The 15,613-nt window shown below is 40.0% G+C and overlaps 3 protein-coding genes and 2 long non-coding RNA genes across 6 annotated transcripts in view; 4 read left to right on the top strand and 1 right to left on the bottom strand.

The window, feature by feature from the left end:
* The window catches only part of LOC109404086 (uncharacterized), a 65,815-nt gene extending 54,741 nt beyond the window's left edge, over positions 1-11,074 (top strand). Inside the window, exons 1-4 of one of the 2 annotated variants that reach the window (XM_062847353.1) lie at positions 8,672-8,831; positions 8,890-9,785; positions 9,850-10,030; positions 10,108-11,060. In XM_062847353.1, coding sequence (XP_062703337.1) covers positions 9,408-9,785; positions 9,850-10,030; positions 10,108-10,247 — 699 coding nt within the window. In that variant the 5' untranslated portion in view covers positions 8,672-8,831; positions 8,890-9,407 and the 3' untranslated portion in view covers positions 10,248-11,060. Of the gene's footprint in view, positions 1-8,671; positions 8,832-8,889; positions 9,786-9,849; positions 10,031-10,107 lie in introns of those variants that run through there. The other variant, XM_029867882.2, reaches the window with a different exon arrangement.
* Positions 531-1,035, top strand: LOC134287847 (uncharacterized). Its single transcript, XM_062850885.1, has 2 exons — positions 531-801; positions 866-1,035. Exons 1-2 carry the CDS (start codon positions 615-617, stop codon positions 958-960), a joined length of 282 nt encoding a protein of 93 aa, XP_062706869.1. The 5' UTR covers positions 531-614; the 3' UTR covers positions 961-1,035.
* On the top strand, positions 1,104-2,348 carry LOC134287846 (uncharacterized). Its single transcript, XR_009997586.1, has 2 exons — positions 1,104-2,098; positions 2,159-2,348. It is a non-coding gene; the product is annotated as an uncharacterized LOC134287846 (long non-coding RNA).
* Positions 2,860-3,566, bottom strand: LOC134287845 (uncharacterized). Its single transcript, XR_009997585.1, has 3 exons — positions 3,148-3,566; positions 3,010-3,080; positions 2,860-2,947 (listed from the first exon to the last, which is right to left on the bottom strand). It is a non-coding gene; the product is annotated as an uncharacterized LOC134287845 (long non-coding RNA).
* LOC134284062 (FLYWCH-type zinc finger-containing protein 1-like) lies at positions 10,521-14,234 on the top strand. The gene is made up of 6 exons (XM_062842286.1): positions 10,521-10,854; positions 11,414-11,659; positions 12,914-13,023; positions 13,077-13,095; positions 13,571-13,777; positions 13,993-14,234. Exons 1-6 carry the CDS (start codon positions 10,521-10,523, stop codon positions 14,232-14,234), a joined length of 1,158 nt encoding a protein of 385 aa, XP_062698270.1.
* The last annotated feature ends 1,379 nt before the right edge of the window (positions 14,235-15,613 follow it).

Raw genomic sequence — 15,613 nt, 5'->3', positions numbered from 1 at the left:
TTCAAACAACTTAACGTTTGGAATCAAACCAAGAATGCAGCATTTTTCACTTTTTATCTCAAGGTACGCTACCTGTCGCTCAAGAAGCCCCCGACGATGGACGTAACTAACTTTTTCTCGTATCTCTTCACCGACGATGCTCTGATGGGCTACAACTACTCCGGAACCAACAACATTGGCGATTCGAAGATGCCGATGAGAAACTATGAAATTTTCATCGATTGTATGATAGGTTTTTCTCTCTATCCACTATTTGGGGAAGTACTAGAATACAAGTCGTGAATTCACTTTCAGAAGCATGGGCTGATCATGGATTGACGCACATACTGCTCGAGGAAAAGATCAAACTTGTGGTGAGAGAGCTTACCGCTCGACGTCGCATGCAGAAGTTTCGGCAGAGAAAATCAATGAAAGTTTGAAGCTTGTTAAATAAACTTGAAATGTTTAAAGAACTTTGTATATTTTGTTATTTACTTTAAGTTAAAAATTAATGTATGGTAAATGACTACTATTTCTCACTATGGATTTCAGATCCCTTAAAACCACGAAAAAAGGTGTTCACGAGAACGGTAGAACTGGATGAGTGTGCCGCCGCAGATGACGAACAGCGCTACATGTTCATCGTGAGTCGAAAGGGAGGTATTCTGTTGGTGCACGAAAACCACATATATCGATCCAATATGCGTCGTCAGGGTCCCCACAAGAACATACTGTACTGGGAGTGTGTACACAATCGTTCGCAGAAGTGCCGTGGTCGACTCAAGAGCGAAGGGAATTATCTGTTTATTTCGAACACCAATGGTGAGTGTAACTGGACTGCTGGTTTATGAATTTTAATGACTAAGCAATTGTTTTCTAATTTCAGCCACGCACAATCATCCTTCAGATTTGAATCGAATCAACCGAGCTAAGGTCGGAGGAGAGCTGACATACCGCACATTCTTTTCACTTTTTAAATAACTTGTTTCGTTGTTGATATGAAATTGTTTTCATGTATTTTGCAATATATAATGTCGAATAATCTAGTACTGAGTTATTCACACTAATCCTAGATATTGCTGACATGTTTTCGTCTTTTATTCTAGTACTGCACATACTTGTTATTCACAGTTAGTGGAAAGCTATGAGTCGTTCATCTATGATTAAACTAAATCCAACTAATTTTGCTAACATTTTGTAACTACAATTCCAGTTCAGGAAATGTCCCCGACATGCGATGCACCGCAGTATGTCATTAGCAAGTGTGGAACTGTTCAGCTTCGGCACAATGGTCATCTTTTCAATCGACACGTCAAGCGAGACGATATCACATACTGGCGCTGCTCGCAGTTTACCGTGTACAAGTGTCGCGCTCGGATTAAATCCGTTCTCGAAGAGTTTTTCATGTTGAACGTGATACATAACCACCAGGTAGTGGCCTCACCCAGAGCGTACGGATTTTTGAAGCGACTGAAGCAACAACTTGCAAGAGATTAATAAAATACACACGTCTTTGGAATTCAATCTAGTACTTCATTTTATTGAATTTAGGAATTCTCGGACAGTTTTGCATTGAGCTAATGATTCCAATCCACATATCAGATTTCTATGTCCGATACGTTTCCGGATTTCGAGGAAGTCGCAAGCTAAAACTAGGAGAGTTCAGCTATACCAAAAACAAGGAAAGTGCAAACAAAACGTACTGGTCTTGTGCGAGGGCAGGCATGAGCAAATGTAAAGCACGGGTTCTGACCTACACACTGAGAAACGGGGAAGAGAACTTGGTGGATCGATATCCAACACACAATCATGAACCATTCTAGTACTGCAATCTTATATGATACTCTGTAAATAAAACATTAATGAGTTGGTGGAAACTGTGGTGGAGTTTTCCTCTATGCCCTATATTTGCATTACGTTGAAGCATGACTAATCAGTTAATTTGGATTCCATTTTAGTGTTTAAAATTGTTAACATTGAAGAAGTGGAAGATGATCAACCCAAGGAAATATACTTCACCGTCGGGCAACGTGGTTGCGTTTTGCTGCACGTTGATGGCTACAAATTCGTAAAGAATCGTAAGGGGGCATACAAAACCTATTGGATCTGCGCTAAAAAGGTGAGTTAGTCTGTTTATACAGAACTTTTCTTCAACTAACAAATTCCAATTAAATTCCAGGGAAGTACAGCCTGCAAAGCTAGAGTCATCACCCCGGCAAACAGTGAGGAGAAAAAGGTTCCCACGTTGATAGCTCGCAGCGGAACACATAATCACCCTGTATTCGTAGAGCGAAAATCCCGCAGTTCTGCCACACATAGGATTTTACTTTTCGAAGACCCATTGTGAAATAAATCTATCTCAACTGAAACTTTGTATTTCGTGCAATCGTTTTGAATCCTGAAGAGTGTCGTTTTTGCATGAGATTAATGAATTTCTATTTTCCTTTATAGATGACAACGACTTTAACCAGATCTACTTCTTTACGGAGATTATCGGTTCTGGTTCTGCAGAGGGAATGAAATCTGTGAAAATACCCGCAAAGAAGAAAAGTAGATCCAAATCCGCAACGATGCCTTCGGCAAACAATGAAATGTTCAATTTTGAAAGCGATGGTTCACCTTCGAAGCCCATCTACACAACCGGCCGAGGGAATAACGTTCTGAACTATCAGGGCCATCGGTACATCAAGAACAATGCGCACAGCGGGAAAATTTACTGGAAGTGTACCAAATGGCACAGTGGGTGCAAAGGACGTGCCATTACCAACGTGCTGATTCCGGGCTTGGTTGTTCTGAAGAATACACACAACCACGAATCATTGTAATTTCATCAACGGCGGTTTTTGATTTGAGGCCAAATAAAAATTAACTGTAGGAATAAACGGCTACGCAGTCTTCAAAACGGAAAACGAAGTTTATTGTTTGCCCGACGTTTCGACACTGGGGTTTTGTGTCATCTTCAGGGGTACTAAAATTTAATACATGTACTAGTTCGACAAATGGATACAAAGTTTGGTCTGGATTACTTACACTAATTGTTCGTTTTTGGTCTTATGTTTCGTCTAACTGTAACTGTCTGGTTGTTTTGTTGTTGGTACATGCTGCGAAGTTGTTATAAAAGATTTAAATATTGTCGGGTTTCTTGTCTGATTATAAATTTTGTCTTACACAATTTTCGTTTGTCTAGTTTTGCAACGGACTGTACGCTGTTGGCGCAAATCTACTTCTAGCAACCCCCTTCTTATGGTTGAACAAGCTTTGGTAGCAGAAATGCCCTATCTTAATAACTATGCTTCATCGTCAGATTGTCGTGTTGTGCTCGGTTTGTCGCGTTCATGTATCGTCTTGATGCTGTGCAACAAAGCTGCGTATGTGGTACTGAGTCTATCTACGTCTGTTCGTTTGTTGATTGTGTGGTCTGAGTTTGTAATGTGACACATTTCTAGAAATGGTAGTGTCGTCGGTTTGTAACTGTGGTCAATAATTTGAGTTTGGTCAAGATTGAATCTGTGATTGTGTTCTATACAGTGTTGGATTAGGGCTGTTGTAGTTTCAATTAGTGATGTTATGGCTGCTTCAGTGTGTGTGTGACTATCGACCATTCGTCGAACTAGTACATGTATTAAATTTTAGTACCCCTGAAGATGACACAAAACCCCAGTGTCGAAACGTCGGGCAAACAATAAACTTCGTTTTCCGTTTTGAAGACAGCGTAGCCGTTTAATTCCTACAGTAAACTTCTCAGTCGATCCGCCAAGAGATAAAAATTAACAGAATTGATCGACCTTCCTCATATTTTTCAACCGTGATTTTTAAGTAATATTTGCTTAGTTATCTTGAGTTCATAAGTTTCCGCAATACCAATGGTTGAGTAGTCAGTTTCTTTATGAACTTTAAAGTTTCTTGAGAACCTCTTGTTGAATTTCTGAAAAAATCGCCGCAAACTTCAAACACAGTTTCAATGATCTTTTAATTTATTGTTTAAAATTAGTACTGTGTGAAACGGTGATTAATCGTCATGTAGCAAAAAATCACCCCAGTAAAATAGTGATATTGCGCTGCAATCGTTTTATGATTTTTCACGTGGTCTTTAATGTTCATTCAATCTAGTACTACATCGAATAATGCATCACCTCTTATACATTTTAGTGCCCTTTCATACCAACTTTAGGCACTTGTTCCAATCGTAACCACTTCTTGCATCGCCTAATTTTAGCCGTGAAACATCCAGTCAAAGCGATTGTTACTTGGTTGTGGATAACGGAATAACAAATGCAGTACTGGAAGCGCATTTAGTGCTACAAATGCAAGCTTAGTTGTGATGGACGAAATCAATCTATCACCATAAGACGTCATCGGGCATCGTCGGAGGCAGTAGTAGTAGTAGTAGTAATTAACTAGCCCACGGTACTACGACAGGTGAAATCCTTCCTTAACAATACCTTCCTCAGAAGAAGCAGCAGCCCATTGGCTGTCGCAGGATTCTTCGAACAATCTGTGCAGCCTAGATTATGACCAAACAAGAGAGAATAAAACCGTTATCTTGAGCAGTTGTTGTTCGCTAAGTTTTGTAATACATGATTACTCTAGTACTTCACAGTAATTCCTACAAAACATGACGCTTTATCATATTCCACAGAATCCTTCGCCAGGAGGGAGATTTATGAACGGTTCATGCTTCCGAAAGCCGGAATGGAAGTGGCCCGGTTCGGGATCAGCCAACGAGGAGCGAAGAAATTGATCTGCCATGGATACGAATACGTCAAGGACCGAGACTTTCCGGATTCGACCAATTGGCGCTGTGCTTTATTCCGTCGGCAGAAGTGTCGCGCCCGTGCCATTACCAAAATCATTGACGGTATCACCTACGTAAGGCTTACGAACGATGCCCACAGCCATGATGTCCGGATGTACCGGAGGAATCCAGTGATTATTACGAAAGCGGACGAAATGGAGTCTGCATAAGAGAAAAGTAGTTTCTTTGTTGAATTATTGTGAGAAAAATATACATATATCAGAATGTGGGTTCACTACCCTGTTTAAATTGTTTCCTTTAGTGGATTCAATGACGTACTAGATTGCTACTGCACTAATATGAACTATTCGCATTTTTAGGCGTTTTTGAACCAGCTGTATTCGGAACTACTCGTCGTGGTCAACAGAAACTAATACACAATGGGCATGCGTACACCAAGGATCGACAGTCGGCGAAGACTTGCAACTGGAAATGTTCCCTCTTTACGCGGTACAAGTGTAAGGCTCGTGCCGTTACGAGGGACATCAATGGCGTGGTGTACGTGAAAGTCACCAACACGTTACACTACCACCCGGTGGAGCAGTACAAGATCAACTACCGAAAGGGGTTGAGCGTTAACCCAATGAGTTTGGCGAACACCTTTATCCCTCATGTCAAGGATGAGTCGTTTTGAAATGTGCAACTATCGGTTATAAGTAAGAGTAGGGTTTCTCGTCGCAAATAAATTATGTGTTTTAGTGTTATTCTAGTACTTCAGTAGATATATTCACCCTAAACACTCTGTAAAATGACCTCCGATGACCAATTATTATTTACTAGGAGTAGAGATGATTCTACTGCAGTTCTAGTACGTCATTGTCATACACTAAACTACTCTTCATTTTTAGATGACAAATCTGTTTTCATCGAGCGAGCCGTGTACGAGTACACCTCCCGAGGAACGCAGCGTTTGCTTCATGGCGGATATTACTTTAGCAAAAACAAAACCAACGAATCGAGCGGGCGAGTTAACTGGAAGTGCCAGTTTTACCAACGTCTGCGCTGCAAAGCAAGGGCCATCACAAAGAACATCAACGGATACGACTACGTACGCGTCACCCACGAAGAGCACACCCATCGCAAGGATCTCACCGAGGATGAGTTCCGTCGTCCCAAACGGAAAAGAGATTTCTGAGTTGAGAAGTTTGGCAAAGTAACTGCGACACAATCATTTGATGTAAAATTGCATGCCAATGAGTTTTAATAAAAACTTAGTTGTTTTTCATTGTATGAAATTACGCTCCGTAATGGTTTTGTTCTAGTACCTCGTTTTTAGTAATAGCCTAATAGTATAGAACGACCTCAGCAAATTATTATTTTCTTGTTCACTGTGGAGTGACTTGAGCTATTACCGATTTAAATTTATTTTTAGGCTGTTTCAGCTTGAAAAAAAAGAAATGCATCGAAGCGATTGTGTAAATCTAGTACTTCAATAGAAAAAAAAAACCTTATAACGGCCGAAAGAACCCATTTGCTCAAAAGAAGATGACATTCTAATCCATATTTTATCATATTACATAGCTCTAACCTGTTCATAATTTTTCATCCAACCTATCCCAAACAGTTAAGCTGAAAATTGTTCAATATTCGACACGCAAATCGGGCGAGCACTACGACGATGATGATGAAGACGGCGATGAGGATGACGAAGCAAAGACCCAATTCCCGTTGGACCTGAAGATGGTGGTAGGCCGCAAGGGACGCCCAATGCTGCTGATGGGTGGCCACGCCTTTTTCCGCAACAACACCCACAAGAGCAAAACCTACTGGCTGTGTGCCAAGAGTCGTTCGCTGAAATGTCGTGCCCGCATTATCACCCTGGACGGCAGCGCCGGACTGATCCTCAAGAATCAGGTTCACAATCATCCAGCGGTGTTGGAAAGGTCCTAGGCGAGAATAAGAGTTATCGAGTTCGTGTGACGCTGTACCAGGCAATTCTGGTACTTGCACATTTTTTGATGTTCTCTACATAATATGGTGTGCAAGCATTATTTTTTAGCGATTGAGCGTATTGTAATTTGAATTCTGTGCAAATAAAATGCCAGAAATTGAGTTGATCTACTACTTCAATTACTGAATGGGCAATGAAAGGTAAATGACTTGCAAAACATCTGTTTGAGATTTCCTTTTCTTTTGAAATAAAGGTTCTGTTTTTTAATGCACCAATCGTGTTTTAGTTTATCTCACTCTAGTACTGCTAGAAAATCTACTAACATGCTACATTCTTTTTTCAGTAACTACAGTTATCGAATACGTTACGGAGGACAAGGCCAAAAATGAAAAACCGATCAAGCCCACTCGCTCCAAGCGGGCCAAACCCAAGCACAACGTAAAGGAGATTATAAACAGTACCCAAGGAGTCCCCGTTGTGTACCAGAATACACGTTTCGGAGCGGCTCAAGTACTCTTGGAGGACATGGTATACTCGTTCACCTACACGAAGTACCAAATAAGCCACTACAGATGCAGCCGATACAGGAGCCAACAGTGCCCGGCCGAGGTAGTGGTCAGCAACAAGCTGGTCTTCTATCTCTGCGCTGCCCATAATCACGATTTGGCCACCGGTCAGCAGTTGGATGGTATCTGTAGGTCGTATCAAGCTAGAGATTCGACGTAGGTGTTGATTGGATGTGGTTGTAATGTACTGGAATGGAGAAAAGTATGTACAGCATTCCTAGATGACCAGTAAAGTATGCGTTGACCTGATTCCTTCGGGGTCGGAGAAGTCACCCTCCGATATCATCTAGGGATGGTTGGCTATGCCTGGTGGAATCGCCTAATTTTGTCCAAATTTATGTCACACTTCTTAAATAATTTCATTGGCATTTCTATTTAAGATTGCAACACTTACAGAAGTCATAACATGATTATTTACATAGCTACGTAAAGTACTAGATTAAGGAAGAATACAAAATCAAATACAATATTCCTACACTATCAAGAAAGTTTTGTTTATGATTTAGTTAAACAGTGTTGAATTTACAATTAATCAGCAAGAACTGTCACTCTAACGCAACAATCATTTCAGAGGACCGTGAAATCACCTTCATTGTGGGAAGACTCGGCAACATGCAGTTGATCATCGATGGTCACCTGTACACCCGGTCTCAAATCAGGGAACGCATCATCATTTGGCACTGCTCTCGGCAAAGATCTGGGTAATTCTGGGCATTCGATTTACTTATTTAGAATAACTTCGGCAGTGACGAGTTTTGTGTTATTACCCTTCACAGATGCAAAAGTCGGATCAGCACCCTGCGAGGTGAACCAGGAACGGCCTACTCTTTCCGTGAGGACCACAACCACGAGAGCAAATTTGACTTCAAGAATAGGGACATTAAGGTTCTCAAGGTGGCCAAACTGTTGATTGTTGGCAAAAACCGTTAGATCGCGTTGATTTTAGTTTCAGGTTTAACATTCAAATAAAAATTAGTTTTTCGTAATTTTAGTCTTGATTCTGTTGGACACAATTCATCGTTTAAATGAAATTTTTTCGAAAGACTTGAAAAAAAAAATTTAAAAAATTGATAAAAAAATAGAAATTTCACTAACCATTGCCATTATGAATGTACATTTCAGACAATAAATCTGATGAAAATAATATCTACGTCGTGTGCACCGCCGAAGGGGAGTACAAGATTCAGGAGAAACCTGCAACTACAGCGAGACAAACAAAAGCAACCAAAGCTCAATCTAAGGCTTTGTCACCGGTGCGGGTTGTTTGCATCCTAGGCGGATTCACATTTCCAATCTCCGATGGCGATGAAGTGGAATGATTGGAAAAAACCATTTCGGAACGGGCTGACATTCGTGAGGAATATGTAAGATATTTTCTATTGGGAGGGGAGTAGTACTAGAGTGAAATTGCTTGATTGGAATTGCATTTTGCAGGTGAAATTGTTAAAGCGCAAATCGAAACATATCAAACTATTCCAATTTATGCCGTCAGTTTTCTCGGATGAAGCTCTGGAAGGATATAACTTCAATGGAGCAAACGTGCTTGGTAGGCGCAAGATCGCCATGAAAGGTTACAATATTTTCAGCAGTTGTTTCATGGGTGAGATCAATGGCTTTGATAGTGATAACGATGTATCAAGTAAAATCTTATTCCACAGATGCCTACGAATCGGAAGGGCTAACCATGGAAGAACTGGCCAACCAAATAACCACGGCCATCAAGCAGACTCGTAACAGAATGCGTCAGCGTACCTTCCGGATGAAGAGATCTATGGAGAAGATGTTGAAGGAAAAATCGGAACACTAGCTGGTTGTGTTCGTTCTAGAGTAAACTGGAAATTTCACCGATAACCCGTTGGGACTGTTGTAGGAAAGAATTAGTTCAGTACTTGATTAGATTCATACGTGACCGGTTATGGTTTTTGTGCTTACTGTTTGATTGGAACAAATCAACTTGATATTTCTGATGCAAACAATATAAAAACAATCATATTGGTTTTTCAAAAATTCGGTTATTACAAATAAAGTTATTAATTTTGTCAAATAAATAAATAAGTTAAAGATATTGCTAGTAGGAAACAGAGAAAAAAAAACAACTAAATGACAATAATATCTGAATTAAGCTGTAGAACACTGCGAGACGGCATAGCTTTATTTTCAATCTAGTACCTCATTTATGCAACATCGAACCACTTCAAACTGTTTTCTCTATTTAATAGAAATAGTCGTGGAGGACATAAAGCTGGAAAGCATTCCCATCCAAGTGGATTCTACACTTTCAACCACCGGTAATGCAGTACTAGAACCACTAGCAGAAACTCACAAAAATGAGGATATAAAGTTGCATAAAGTAGACCCACGTGTACATGAAGATGCGGCCTGCAAACGACTTCATATGCAGCTTAAAATCAACCAAAAAGAGCGACGTCCTCCAAGTAGAAAGCATTCCAAATCAGTTCGCGTGGCTGGATTTGAATTTCCTCTGTCATGCGAAGAAGATGTCGACCGGTTGGAACTGATGGTCAAACGGAATCCTATTATCAGAAACCAATATGTGAGTTTTCATTGGATGTTCTGCCCTCATTTTGCGTCATTTTGATTTTTAATTCTTCCAACAGATCAAATATCTGGCAGCGAATAAACTACCCAACATGGAGATTGCTCACATCCTTTACCGATTTTTCAACGACGAAGCCCTCTCGAATTTCAACTGGACTGGCCAGGAACGGTACGACTCTAGTGCTTCGGGTAAAAAGAAATCCATGCAAAAGTTCGACATTTTCAATTCATGTATGCTAGGTAAATCTAATGCTTTGTTCTTCTACAACTCTGGCTTTTTTGCACGACTAACGCACCTTCCCATTTTCCGATTGCAGAAGCGTGGTCCAGCCATGGTGTTACACAGGATGCTTTGGCTGGTTCGCTAAAGAAAGCTGTGCAGCTGGTTGCTCGACGGCGGTACAATCTCATCTACAATCAGCGGAAACGAATTGAAGCGCTGGATCCCGAACACTGACGTTTTCCAGTGCATGTCGTGAAATAACACAACTTCATACACAGTTATCATTTAACTAAAATTTTCTTCTAATCTAGTACCTCTGCTGAGTTTTGCCTTCTAAAATTTAAGTTGTAACTAGAAAAATACAATATATTTCTTTTTGATATAGTACTTCACACGTTTCAATCGTTTTCAGCTGCCAAACTCTTCAAATTAAATGGAACGAAAATTTCGTCCAATTTTATACAACTAAGTTTTTCTGTTTTCTTTGCAGCAACAACTGGGAACAAAATGGAAACGTCTACCACTTATCCGAAAATTGAAATCATTTCACAAATACGATTGCATCCACCACAAAATCCAACGATTTCACAACTGCACGGTTTACTGAGGGGATCTAGCGTAGGAGGGGTACCTGAAAAAGTTCCGTTGTACAGCGGTAGCGACATCTACATAGCATTGGAGGACCTGGTAAAAATCTATTCTTCCAACCCGGCTCTCTATACTGCCCGACTGATGGACATAATATTCGGTAGAGAGATATTGAATAATGCATGCATTGAACCAGCGGGGAATGAAGACGATTTGGAACAACTGGATTCACATAAACTGCGATATATGATTGGTAAGAACGTTTCTCGGCCTGTCGGGTAGTAGCAGATCGGTGTTCAATCAACACATTTTTTTTTTTGTTTACAGTGCATGTGATTAATGTTTTCAAAATTCAAAACATTGAAATATCAGAGCCGACTGTATTGGAATACGTTCGCCATCGGCTATGCTTCCTAAAAAACAAATGAGAAAGGAAGAAGTTATTCAAGAGCAGTCTGCATTCGAATGTAGTACTAGTACTTCGTCAGTTTAAATTTCTGGTGTAGTATTTGAAAAAAAAAAACATGATTCGATTTGTATGGCTACATTCAAATCGCTGACCCTTTTCAACTTACTAACATTGTTCTTTTTTAAAGATCAGCGTAATCTGAAACAGGCAACGATCAACGTTCCATGGAATCAAATACAGTATTGAATTGCTTATTACCGTCATTTTTTAAAGAATTCGTTTTCGAGGAAATATATGAAATTTTAAAAATCAACGAATCTTATACTTCTTTACATAAATTGAGTTATTTCTACCACTTGATGTATTCTAAATTAACCGTACTTGTATTGTCACGTGTTTCCAGGCTCCCCCAAAGTCAGTGCGGCCAAGTTCGGCTACACCCAGAAGGGAAGGGCGATGTTGCTGTACAACGGATATGCCTACATCAAAGACCGCCAGGCTCAGAAGAGCTGCAACTGGAAGTGCTCGTTGTTCGGAAAATTGAAATGCCGAGCCAGGGCCGTTACGAAGGAGGTTAACGGGCGGCAGATGATGAAAATCACCAAACCCCTGCATAATCACACTCGCGACGTGTATTCGTTTGATAAGTGTAAAAAATCTAAGGAATAAGTTTCTGACAAAAACGTCAGATGTTCTATCACAACGAAACAAGCAAACTTTTTATTGTATCAGTAATCAACTTAGAATCACGTTCTAAAAATTTACGTAAAAATAAAATGTACTCTTCTATCATTTAGGTACAAATTCTAGTACTTCATGTCTTAAGATATTGTTTCGAGTATATTTTTGGTGGTATTCTATGCCTTCCTTGTCCTCATTATCACTTAATTTTTCTCTCAAAAAGATTGAATGATATCAGGTCTTCGATTAGTGAAGACATTAGTGGTAATGTAGTACTAGAATACTGAGTGCAGACAAACTGAAACCTAATTGATACGACACGAGTGAGTCACTAACACTTTTATCTGTATCCCCAACAAACGTAATCTATGTACTGTCGAAGCGTGGCACCAAGCATCTGTTTCACGATGGAAACACCTACACTCCAAATGAGCGACCCTACCCAGGGCAGCGGTCCCGATCAGGGAAATGCTCGTTGTACTACCGGCTCAAGTGTCGTGCCCGCATTGTCACCAGTGAAGCCGATGGGCTACCCAAGCTACGGGTGGTAGTTGCTGAGCATACCCACGCAAAAGTATTCCCAAATTTAACGGCTAAATTTCGCAGTTTGTTCTAGTGGGTTGAACAAATTAAACAATCTAGTCTACTATTCAAGGATCTCAATGTTTTATAAGTGAACAACCATGCATGCTTTAAGAGCATTTTTTACAATCAGAAAGATGCGGATTCTTCGTAAATCTACTTTTTTTTATTATATTTCAGTTATTCATAATATTTAAGTATTCAGTAGAGTGCGTCTGATGGAGTACTAGATTTGTAGTGATGAGCTATATAATGCCCATGATGTTTACACTATTTCATTGCAGAAGAGAATAATTTATGATCTCATCATACAAACATCCAGCTCAGTACCATACATCTAGTACTACATCGATCCTGCCCTACAGGTGTAGTTTGCAGTCAAAACTTTGCAAGCACATGGTAGGATGCCACATATTTCCCAGATGGAGGAGAACGTGCCTCTGGAGCCTATCTACTGATATGTTCTGGCTACGCATATTGTATTTTCATTATATAACAAAAAGTTCTAGATACTGGATACCGTCACTTTCAGAATATCGCAGTTCTTTTTATTTATTTGCCATATGTTTCAATTAGTTCTTTTTACTACATTGTATCAGTAAACGTATCATGCTTTAACGACTAATTTATACCATTACAGATATTGTTTTCGTAGTAAATAACGTGGGTGGCCTTCAAATCTGCGTAGATGGATATCCCTTCATCCGATCGAGGACAACCGACGAAGTTCAGTATTGGAAAACGGCTAGGGTAAGTCGATGAAAGTCTGTTTTCCTTCCATAGCTAATCGTTTCCATTCGCAGCTGTCCAGTTCGTGCCTCCGTACGTCGTCGAGAGAAAGGACAAAAACCACTGGTTAAGCTAAGTGGATGTCACAACCATCTGATCATCACGGAGCGCCAGAGATATGGAGAGCGTTCCATGCTAATGCAAACAATCGCACGTGGACGCCAAGTTGTAGCAGGGAAAAGGAAACGTGCCACTTCGAAGCAAAAGCGAGCAGCAGCAACGGAATAGTGTTTTTTTTTTTATTTGAAGAATAAACATTTGAGAGAAGCTTCGTCTTAAAGTTCTAGTACTACATTGATTTGTTTCGACCTTTGTGATTTGATCTTAAACGACGAAAAGTTAAATTAATAGTTTCTTACAAGACACACTGATTAAAATCTGGTACTATTAATCAGTTTGTATAAATTTTCTTGTTAGTACAAGCCGTCGTAACTAGTTTATAAATAATGTTTACAGTTGTTTCAATAGTTCTCAATAGTTACATCTGTTTCTTTTAATGCCTCCTCAGTCAAACGACGATATGCCGGAACACAGATCGAGTACCGAGGCAGAGACGTGACGTTTTCGCCGAGCTGCCGCGGTATGCCAAAAATGACTCTGGAAGGGTACGTCTACATTCGGAACGCTGGAAATGCTACCAAGACGTACTGGCTTTGCGAGCGTGGAAAGCGATTCAAGTGTCGCACCCGTGCGATAACGTATCGAGGCACGGGGCGTATTACCATCAACGAGCATTCCCACAATCACATGCCGGGGTTTTAGGAAAAAGTAACATTGATGGAATAATCTCGATGATAAAATATACTCCTTTTGTGCCATACATCTATTTCGTAGTACTAGATCAGCGATGTTCATTTGTGACTAACTTCCCGTTTCAGATACCCGAACTGCTCTAGTACCCAATATTCACATTGACCTCGTTCATTTCAGATACCTCGAATCCAACCTTCAACAGACTGCTATTCATCAAAGGACAACGTGGCCCGAAACTGATCTTCGATGGATATTCATTCAACAGAAACAAAGGCCATAGTCAAACCACCTACTGGCGGTGTACGAAACATCAATCGCTCGGCTGCAAAGCCAAACTGGTTACCACAAATCTGGGCAAAAAGATTTCCATCGGGACTCTGGTTCACTGCCACAAGGCTGATTACAGTCAATTGATCTAAATATCGGAATGAATAAAGCAGGGGGGTTTGGACAACATTTGAAATCGTAAAATTACATTGTTATACTAGATTTTTAAAACTGACTTTTGAGAATGTGTTTTCCACGCTTTTTATGCTTTACTACGGTTACAGCCATTACGTAATGCAGCATTGATAAAGTGCCAATCTTTCAAAATTATGTGTAGGATGTTTTCATCTAGTACTGCGTTTGAGTTTTCTTCGAAGGTGCACGCCTTTCTCGTTGTCAAGTGCGATCATTTTTTGCTTTTTGTTATTTGAGTACCTCGCCTGATGCAACAAAAAAAAATAATTGTTCATTTCAGATCCACTGAATCCTACCCTCAACAGGCTGGTTTTCATAATGGGACAACGCAGTCGAAACCGACAGCTGGTCTTTGACGGATATTCTTTTTACAAAGACAGACACCGTGGCGAGTTCACCTCCCAAGTAACCACGGTGCTGAAGCCTTATTGCATGCAGATATACGGTGTACTTAGAGCAATCATTACTTTACATGCAAACTTAAAGTTGATTTAAAGTGGAAATGGGCAATTATGCGACTGCTCCAAGATTATACCAGTATAATCTTAATTTGATTCTATAATTGCCCACTTCCACTTTAAATCAACCTTAAGTTTGCATGTAAAGTAATGATTGCACTAAATACACCGTATATCTGCATGCAATAAGGCTTCAGCACCGTGGTTACTTGGGCTATTGGCGTTGCTCAAAGTATTCTTCGCTCGATTGCAGGGCTAGATTGAAAACCACAAAGCAAGGCAAAAAAGCCTCCATCGGTACGCCGTTGCATTGTCACGCTCCCGATACTGGTCCACTGATTTGAAATTAGTGAGTTGCCGTAAAAAGTGGTTGTTTGAGCTTTGGGCTCAAGGGTGGATTGATATATTTTCTCAGACGTTAAAAATACACGCATTTATTTTTCAATGGCTAATTTTTTTGTAGGATTAGCAAGGGTAAGTTATTTTGTAATAAAAAATTCTAAAGACAATAAAATAAGTTGGATAACGTAAAAAAGAGTGAACTGCTAAATAACAGAAACACGCACATTGTAATACAATCTAAAGAAATTAATACTGATGAGTGCCAATGCTCTAAACAATGATTGAAGTGCAACTCGTTGTATTGATTTAGGATAAACTAGTACTACAGTGGCTGGTTCAAACATTTTGTCAAACGTCAAGTTGATACAATTGACACTATTAAAAAATTGAATGCAATTTTTCATGATGCAAGAAAAGAATGAAACGTGATGATTATGAAAATTTCCCTAGATGCCATCTGCAGCAGTCGGAGGCCTTCTCGTCTTTGGAGCGATCTATGTAAATCACCAGGATTATGAGATATTCGTGAAGACTAA

This window comes from Aedes albopictus, chromosome 1, assembly GCF_035046485.1.
Source record: "Aedes albopictus strain Foshan chromosome 1, AalbF5, whole genome shotgun sequence".
Lineage (NCBI taxonomy): Eukaryota > Metazoa > Arthropoda > Insecta > Diptera > Culicidae > Aedes > Aedes albopictus.
The sequence above is the reverse complement of the archived record's forward strand: the minus strand, read 5'-3'. Positions and strand labels throughout refer to the sequence as shown.

Bases quoted from the DNA above. Each gene is read 5' to 3' on its own strand.
- LOC134284062 (XM_062842286.1), top strand. From the start codon at position 10,521: ATGGAAACGTCTACCACTTATCCGAAAATTGAAATCATTTCACAAATA. The intron at 10,855-11,413 runs GTAAGAACGTTT...ACGTGTTTCCAG, and splicing joins TAAACTGCGATATATGATTG to GCTCCCCCAAAGTCAGTGCG. The intron at 13,778-13,992 runs GTATTACCATCA...CGTTCATTTCAG, and splicing joins AACGTATCGAGGCACGGGGC to ATACCTCGAATCCAACCTTC.
- LOC134287847 (XM_062850885.1), top strand. From the start codon at position 615: ATGTTCATCGTGAGTCGAAAGGGAGGTATTCTGTTGGTGCACGAAAAC. The intron at 802-865 runs GTGAGTGTAACT...TTCTAATTTCAG, and splicing joins GTTTATTTCGAACACCAATG to CCACGCACAATCATCCTTCA.